Source organism: Oxyura jamaicensis, chromosome Z (assembly GCF_011077185.1).
Source record: "Oxyura jamaicensis isolate SHBP4307 breed ruddy duck chromosome Z, BPBGC_Ojam_1.0, whole genome shotgun sequence".
NCBI classification, from domain to species: Eukaryota; Metazoa; Chordata; class Aves; order Anseriformes; family Anatidae; genus Oxyura; species Oxyura jamaicensis.
Genome location: NC_048926.1, coordinates 67,205,721 through 67,214,443, shown reverse-complemented (window position 1 = coordinate 67,214,443; position 8,723 = coordinate 67,205,721). Strand labels below are relative to the sequence as shown.

Below are 8,723 nucleotides of genomic sequence, written 5' to 3'. Positions count from 1 at the left end.
TCTTTTCCCCTGAGGTGGTGTTTTCCTTTAACTAATACTTGAGGATAAAACAAAGCATCAGTGAACTCAAAGGCAAAACTCCCAGTAACTTAATTGGGATCAGGATTCTTTGAATGTTTGAAATACTTTTGACTTTCTAAAGCCTTTTCTGAAAGCTTCTTGCTTGGAAAAGACTTTGATGTTCATGACCAATGTGAATATTAGTAAAGTGTGATGAATATATTAGTTACCAAGAAAAAAAGGCTGAAAACTTTGAAATTTATGCACAAATCCAGTTTTATTTCAGTTACCTGAAAGGACTTCAGTAGCTATACAGAACACTTTTGAAACTGGACATTAGATGCACTGTTTGATTAGTCTTACTAAAATCCCAAATTTCTGCCCAATCAGTTTTGAAAATCATTGTACATGAAGCATTTTGCTGCTCCTATTTAAAACAAGATCTGACAAATGAAATTGTAAAAAAAAAAAAAAAAAAAAAAAGTAAAAAATGCACAAAACTAACAAAATGGCCTAGAGCATTAAAACCCAGAAGACAATAACAAAAATCTGCTGTTAGTTGTATCTAGTGTGCTACCCATAGGTACAAGTGACTGGAAGCTTAGAAGTTTATGTGTTTATTAAGTACACTGAGAGCATACGTACATGTAGGCCTATTAAGTAGTGTCAGATATTTAAAAACCTTATTTCTGATATTCTCAGTGTGGTTTTAGAAGCGAAATTAAAAGGAGGCTAGAATCAGAAAACAAACCACTTAATTCTGACTTGGCAGTAGCCTAAGGAAAGGCATCTAACCTCTGAAGTAGTTGACAGCACTAGTTAGCCTAGTGCCCATGATCACCATTCACTCTCGGAACAGGGTTTGCTGGAAGCTGCCCTAGTGTAGGTCTATGTACAAGGTATAGAAATAGAGATGGCTGCCGGCCTGAGCCAAGCAAGTCTTCTGTCCCCAGTTCAACATTCAGCAGGTCTTGTGCAAACGTGCTGGTGCTTCTCAGTTGTTCTCCTGCGGCACTGCCATTGCCTGCAAGGGAAGAGGAAAGGTTGCTGCTTTAAGAAAAGAAGCAGAGACCGTGCTTCATATGCTCTGCATGGGTTTTATCATCCGTAGCTCAGCGCCTTACAAGACTTGGTGTATTTCTTTTCAGTACAGCTTGCAAGATGTTCTCCACGTTTTACAAAGGGTGCTATGCACCTGACAAAATCTGCCTCCCCATCCACTGGCTCTGACCATGACCATGAGACAGCTGAGGAGAGCGTCCTCCTTCTGGCTGCCTTTTCTCCCCGAGGTCACATTGGTCTGACTGAAACTCCAAATCCAGTGCGGAAGGCAGGCTGCAGCAAGAAACCTCTTTCCCGAATATAACCTATTGTAGAAAGAACTTCTGATGTGCTGTGGCACCCATAGCAAAAACAGCTTTTCCTCAGTGAGCTTTTGCATCAGTATTATGTTTGTACCTGGACTGTGCAAACAGTCACTTCCATGGACAAGGCCTCGGTAGCATGCCTACTTATTATTTTAATTATTAGGCCTACCTAATTTATTTAAGTATTTACTGCAGAACTAGTTAATTAAGACTTCAGTGTGGCCAGAAGCCACTAGGGATTTATCTGAGTGTTTTTCTTGCAGAAAAACATAAGGCAAATGGGAAGCACTGAATGTGCTTTGGTTAGGCAGACATTTTCACTAGTAAAAGATATGCACATGTGCTTCACATTACATTCTGTGCATTTTTAACTTATAGCTGCCTGCTTTTGTATGTACTTTTGAGATCTGGTAAGCAGAAGAAAGCCTGATTTTCCAGCGAGCTTTCCAGAAACCCTCACCCAGACCAGAAGGTTTTTGCAGCCTGAAGTCATTTCAGACAGCTGGATGGCCCAGCCCAGCCACCGCTTTTCCTCTCACTGGAATTCCATTTACAGGAATTCATGAAAGAGACCCAGTGATTAAGATTTACCTCTGTCCTGTAAGCCAGATCCAATTTCCCACAAAAGGTACTAACATTGCCAGTTGGTTACAGATCAAGAGTGTAAAAACCATCCAAGTCAAAATATCTAGTTTCACTTGTTATCTTGCATTTTTCATATTCAATAAGCACTTAAAATGAAAAGGAAGCAAGCAAATACTGCATTCTTATGTGAATTTCGTTAAACAGTTTTCCACATTCATTTTCCTTTAAAATCTGAATTATAAATTTGAGTTTACTTTCTCAAAGAGCTTTCAAACTTGGGAAGGTTAAAGTTTGTGTTTCAGCTGTTCAGAAAGGTAATCATTTAATGTGACAAGCTTCAAAGAAATAATTACATTGTCCTGTCAATTATATAAAACCTTAACAGGATCTTACTAAAGGCTCCTTCCATGAAACCCTTGAGTACTGAATTTCTGGCTTCAGTGAAAGGTGAAAGTGTTCTGTACATAAGAAAAAGTAGTCTTTGAAACTCTGGATGGCTGACCAACAAGAATTTATCTTTTCACCCCTCATTAGTAGTTTAGTTTCCCGATGCATGGAAGAGTACTAGAAAGAACCCTATTATACTCTCCCAGATATCCTAGCTTGGTACCTACCCCAAAGCTGATTTTTAGGTTTTTGTTCTACCTAAGTAGAAACTTGTGCTGTTGCTCAAGAATGCAGACAACAGACAACCAGCCTACTCTCTTTAAAAGCATATCTTTCCATTTCAAAGGTTCATTTTTAAGGAATCATATTAAATTTATTAAAAATTACTTCTGTTCACAGTAAGTTATGAGATTTTTTTAAAAAAAGGACTTGAAACTTGATGCTTTTTGGCAGAACAGTTTAAGCAGGAAATGTTACACATGACTAAAATTGGCTAAAACAATGTCTGCTTCACTGTTTTCCATTGACTAGGTTGTATTTACCATCATTTGCTGTCTGAAGACACTCAACTAACAGCCAAATTCTCATTTCTCAGCACAGAACTGATCTGCTGATCAAGGAGATGTAAGCTATTCCAACCCTCACACAACCTGACTGAGTCCAGAGGCAAGGAAAAAGGGGATAGGAAGCAGAGCAGCCAAATCCAGTGTCATCATACACGGTAAGTCTTCAGCCTCAGTTTTCCCATTTATAAAACACATGGCTGCATTACTGTCCTTTCTCATGAAGCAGAGTACTGCATACCAGGGAAGTGCTAACAGACAAATTGAGTAGTATTTGGAAACGGGCTTCATGTTGATGCCAGACATGGATGCCCCAGGAACTCCTGCCTGTTGCAGGCAGCTTCCCCAGAGCCACTGCTCTGATAAACGGAGGCAGGAGTGCAGCCTCTCGGCCCCATCCCCACATGTGGCAGTGTTCAGAGTCAAGGGCTGGAGGACTGTGTGCCATCTCCTACTTACACAGAGAGTCCTTTCTCCAAACTGGCTGTAGAAGGTCATCTTGACTTTGTGCTTGTGTCCAGTCCTCTGGTCAAAGGTGTTGCAGCTGTCGAAGGGCGGGCTGTACAAATGCAGGCTGACGGCAGACTCTGTGTGGCTTATGTTCTCCACACGGTGCAGGCCAATGGAGTCTACACAAGAGAGGGCATGAAGCAAGAAGCTGCATTAACAGGAAGATTTAATGAGATCTCAAATACCTGGAAAAAATGTCATTCAAACTTAAACTCATGAGCCAGCCAGTTAGGCATACCCGCACTTTTATGGGCATTGTATAACTCAATACAGGGAATTTGGATGCGGGTCTCCATCACAGGTTCCTAAATACTTCAGATTACTTTACGGCCTTCTGCACCTCCTGCCGCACTGGATTATATGCTACAGGTTAAAGACCAACAGAAATCCAGAGAACCCTAAGGAAGACCATACTATCAGTTATTTTCAAGCTATAATTTCCAAAGAAACTTGAGGCTATTTACTTTCTTAGGAGAAAGTTGTTCTAGGTGCTCTAGAAGCAGGGAGATTTGAGTTTCTAAAAAATATTGCAATAAATTTTACAGGGAAGAAGGTTTTGTATTGTTAATCATTTTAACAATAATCATTTAACAATTTAATATTCTTAAATTAAATACAGTAACAAGGATATCAGGCATGGTGACAGACAGCTACTTGTATTTGGGGCATGGAACTTAAGGGGAAAGATATAGTTGTCTTCTGTTGCTGGCACATCTGTTCACTAATTAATCTTTCCAATGTATTAGTTTAGAAAAGAACAGTCTTCTCATTTGTCTGATCTTTTGACTAAGGTGACGAATTACTAGTGACTGGCAAACTTCCAACTTTAGCTGACTAGCAAGCATAATTGAACTTGTAATAAAATACAGCACTGTCTATTGTGTGGCTACCAATGAAGGAATGGTGTTTGCTGGGACATTGGAGTACAAATCAAGCTGTTAGGTGAAAATGTAAGGTATGAAGAATCACATCCATGCAACAAACCATTTCCTTTCTACACTAGAGTTTTTGAGTTACTTAGAAGAGACCTTGAATTTAAATTTATGACCCTGCTGTAAAAACAGCCCAGGCCTTTGTACTTGCACTATTAAGTTATATAATACCTAGACTCATATTGTGCAATGTAGGCATGATACTCTGAGAATCATAAGCACACTCTAAACTCTGATACATTTCAAGTGTAAGCCCCAAGTGTCATTAACATAGTTTATCTAAATAGAGGATGTGGTAGAAGGAAGTCCTAATTCTATGCTCATGCAATGGGAGACCCAAATAAACTCAGCTGAGTGGGCTTTAACCTTAAAAGTAAAGTACAACAGTAACCAAGAAGAATAAGACAGAAACATAAAGGTCACTGTTGAAGTAGTTAAGGCAATTAAGATACCATCAGTATTTTTCTTCTACTTGTTTTACCATTGTATTTTTTTTTAAACCCACCTATCAGTTAGGAAACATGGCAGAGATCCAAACTGCCTCAGAGAATTAGACAGTAAATTTGTTTTAAGAAACTGAGAAAGTTTGGATAAGATGGACATAGGCTATAATTGCTTGCATGGGAAAGAACCACACAGCGAGGAAAGCCTAAATGATTGTGAGAACCCCTGGCCCAGGTGTGGGAGTACCACTTCTATCAGCAGACATGACAAGCTCCTTTTTGCATTTCCTGTCCCATTTTTCTTTTTCAGTTAATGTGGTATATCTTTGACAAAGGGCTACAGGCTACTGCTCAGGCTTCCTCCACACCATCACCCTGGCTTAATCCGTTACCCAACATGAAGCTCACTTGGGGAGTTAGAGGGCTCAGCCCCACAACATATGTGCTTCATTTTTTAAGTCATCATGTAAAAGGCAGATGGTCCCTTTCTTCAGCACTTTGCCATTGTTCTGCAGTACTCATTACTCTTCAACATGATATATAATGTCTTGCATGGGATCAGAATGTTATGCCCAGCTGTCAACTTCCAGATGGCCTCCAGAAGAGCACAACATGGTGATAACTAAGAATATGCATAATGGGACAGCTCTAGGTACCTAGGCAACCTTCCTGGTAGAGACTTAGCTGTCTCTCAGCATCTGTGGTATGAAGCATTTGCTTTGTAGATTGAAATGCTCAAGCTTATTCATTTTTTGCTGACACTGCACTTCAACACTATAGTCTGCTGTTGATTTGGACAAAACTAACACAGAGCATCAGGGCTTGCTTGTTCTGTTTATTCCATGGACAGCTAATTGTATTTTTTTTTCCCTAGGATTTCCACAACTGTCCAAAAGGATGATTTTTGGGAAAAAAAAAAAAAAAGCCACAATAAAACTATTAAAAGATTGATTCCCTTATTTCTCACTAAATACTATTTAAGCTATAAGTTTACTAGCAATTTTAAATAGTTATTTACAGCACAGTGCTGAAGGCTGGTTGGTGTAAAGGAGCTATATGGAATGTTTAAGTATTGAGCAATTGTTGCAATGTCTCATGAGTGAGTTAATGGACTTTCTTGTTGTTTGTTTTACTGAACATAAATGTGGGGTTTGTGCAGAATCTAAAGAGCCCCATTCTTCAACAACAGTACAAAACACCATTAGTAAGATACTGTTAAAGGTAGGACATTATCTGGAGAGCATACAAACACTTTTCTTAGGAGTAAGACACAAGGATGGGTAGCTGTCAAACAATTAGAAGAGCTTACCATTAATATAAGCACATTGATTTTCTCTCAAAACTCGCTCTGATTTCTTAGTCATTTCACCATTCCCTTTTTTCTCAGGCCATTCAAACAGAGTCTCCTTCAGATTTCCCTGGAGGATCTTCATAAAGCAGTGTGAATCAGTGTGATCATGGATGCTGCTATATATGTGAAAAGAATAACCAAACTCAGTATGATATGCATATTTAATTTAAGTACAGCAAACAGAACAGATGGCATAGCATAGAGTATCTGGGTGTAGCCCTAGAATGATAAGCTATGGCACATGGATCATGCACAAAAGTCTTATGAAAAAAACAACAAAGCAGTCAGAGTGACTACAATAGGCCTACTTTAAAATGCTACATTAGAAATATATCAGGATAAGCTTACATACAGCAGAGCTTTGGGAAAAGTCAGACTTTGATCAACTTTGGACCTTACCAGATAAAAATGCAAAGAAAGCCTGGAGGAGGACAGAAAAAAACTCTTCAGAACACTAATTCTTGTGGGCCAAGAAACAAAATGATGCTCTCTGTGCTCAGTGACCACAGGCAGAGGCCAGTATAATCTTGCAAATATACCTGGTATTTCCAGAGTCACCATATTCTCCCACAAAACATAAGAGAAATCAATTACTTCCAATTAATTTATATGGACTCTTTACTGGTGGGATACATAGGCACTTGCTGGATACAGAAAAAGCTGTACCTCTGACTCTAAGTACAATCATCTATAAATACAATTTCACTGCAGTGGCAAAACATGAACAAACAGCAGGATCTATCATGATCTGTATGTTTCTTTCTGTATGTTTCTTTCATCTGTTTCCTTGCTCAGAGTTATGCTTTAATTGCTACATTTAGAGAAATTGCTACACTTATTGGGTAAATACACCGTTAGGTTTTGGCTTTATTTTTATATTTTTTAAATAGAAGACTAACTGTTAGAGCAGTCAATAGGATTAAGACAAAGGGAGAGTTCCATACTCATTGGGGTTTTGGAGGAAAGGGGAATTTGGCCCTCCCTTTGGTACAGTGCTAACAAGTTTCAATCAAAGACTTGGTACTTGTACATTACTGTTTTCATTAAACAAATGTCAGAGTTTCCCTGTAAAAAAAGATGCCAAGAGAGCAGAGCTTGCTTCAGGCATAGAACAGTTCACAAATGCCACGTTGTCATGATCCTTCTGCAGGCCATGAGAACAATCTGATCCTACCCATGTAGGAAGCAAAAAACAGCTTGTGGTCTCAATCTGGCCCTAGCAAATACTCATCCAACTCAAACATGGTTTGACATAAATTACAGTCTTTGTGGGAATAGCCCGGAAGGAAAAGAGGTGGTAGGCTTTGTTCCTACATCTCTCTGGGTATAACTTCATGGCATTCCCTAGAGAACACCGTAAATGTTCAGTATGCATTCTCAATTAAAACAAATAATAAAAACACCCTAGCAGCTCTTTAGGGTTTCTTATTATATCCAAGGACAATCAGACAAAACCTGCAAGTTTTGTTATTCCATATTGTGCTTTAGCCAACATCTTGTGAAAGACTCCAAGAAAGATCCTGCCCTCACGTTTGTAGGACTACACAGTCCAGGGTATGGTGTCCAGTGTATGGTCTGCACGCACAGCTCTGGAGGACACACCAGCAGCATGGTCCAGTTTGAAGGAGGAGGTGGGATTCCTGAACTAGAACCACGGTTCTAACCCCAACCTAGTTTTATTGTCACATCAGAGAGGCTGGATTTAAACATGAGAGAATGAAAACTGTTTAAACTGGACCAAGTCCTGTTTCCACAACAAAGTGAGGAACTCTGAGAACCAGCAGGGTCTGACCAACCTGCCCTGCCCTGAGGACCCACTTTGTCTTTGGGATTAAAAATTTCCTCCGACAGAAGGAGCGCACGATTTGGCCAGAGTATTTTTTAAGTGCTCTAAAAATGACCCTGAGAGACAACACTGCCAAAAAAATAAACCAAGTATTTAGGTCTGCTATGCGAAAGGAACAACTAGGAGTTCTGCACTGCTTAGTTTCCAGACATTTTCTAATAGCTCAGGTAGAGCTGTTTATTTTTCCTCTTCTTACATGACAGTGAAAGATATGGTAGCTTTGTATCTGTTTGCTAAAACCATAATCTTTGGATACGAACCTGCCATGCCCTTCACCCCAGCACAAGATCATCAAGTTGAACTTTCCATTTCCATTGTCCACAAGATTTCTTGTATACCTGAAATAAAAAGTGTTTGCTTTTTACTGTACTGATATGCCTATAAAAGACAAAACTCTATAAACGTTGCTGTGAAGGAAGGTTGTGATATATAAACATCTTTTTTTCTCCCCTGTTCTCTTGAAAGCCAAGTTTTCCTTGGAAAAAGTGAAATTGGACTTTTAAGCTGTTGTTATGAAAGTACTTTTTCTGGGAAGAAAAAAGTTGGACATAGTTAATATTTGACAGTCTTATTGCGATTGAATTACATAAATGATCAGAGTTTTGGAACTGCGAGTCCAAGCTTAGAGTGGTAGACAGGATCAAATCAAAATAGTTATTGAATGAAGTCACTCCAACAGCTGGCTTATAATTAGAAACAGAGAACTGCAATGAAAAAAAAAAAAAAAAAAAAAAATAAA

General features: G+C 39.1%; 1 protein-coding gene across 1 annotated transcript in view; it reads right to left on the bottom strand.

The window, feature by feature from the left end:
- Positions 1 to 258: 258 nt before the first annotated feature.
- Positions 259 to 8,723, bottom strand: part of CDO1 (cysteine dioxygenase type 1) — a 10,198-nt gene continuing 1,733 nt past the window's right edge. Inside the window, exons 2-5 of the mRNA XM_035309253.1 lie at positions 8,245 to 8,322; positions 6,097 to 6,254; positions 3,362 to 3,531; positions 259 to 1,024 (exon numbers count right to left, since the gene is read on the bottom strand). Of these exons, the coding sequence (XP_035165144.1) occupies positions 995 to 1,024; positions 3,362 to 3,531; positions 6,097 to 6,254; positions 8,245 to 8,322 (436 nt within the window). The 3' untranslated portion in view covers positions 259 to 994. The remainder of the gene's footprint in view (positions 1,025 to 3,361; positions 3,532 to 6,096; positions 6,255 to 8,244; positions 8,323 to 8,723) is intronic.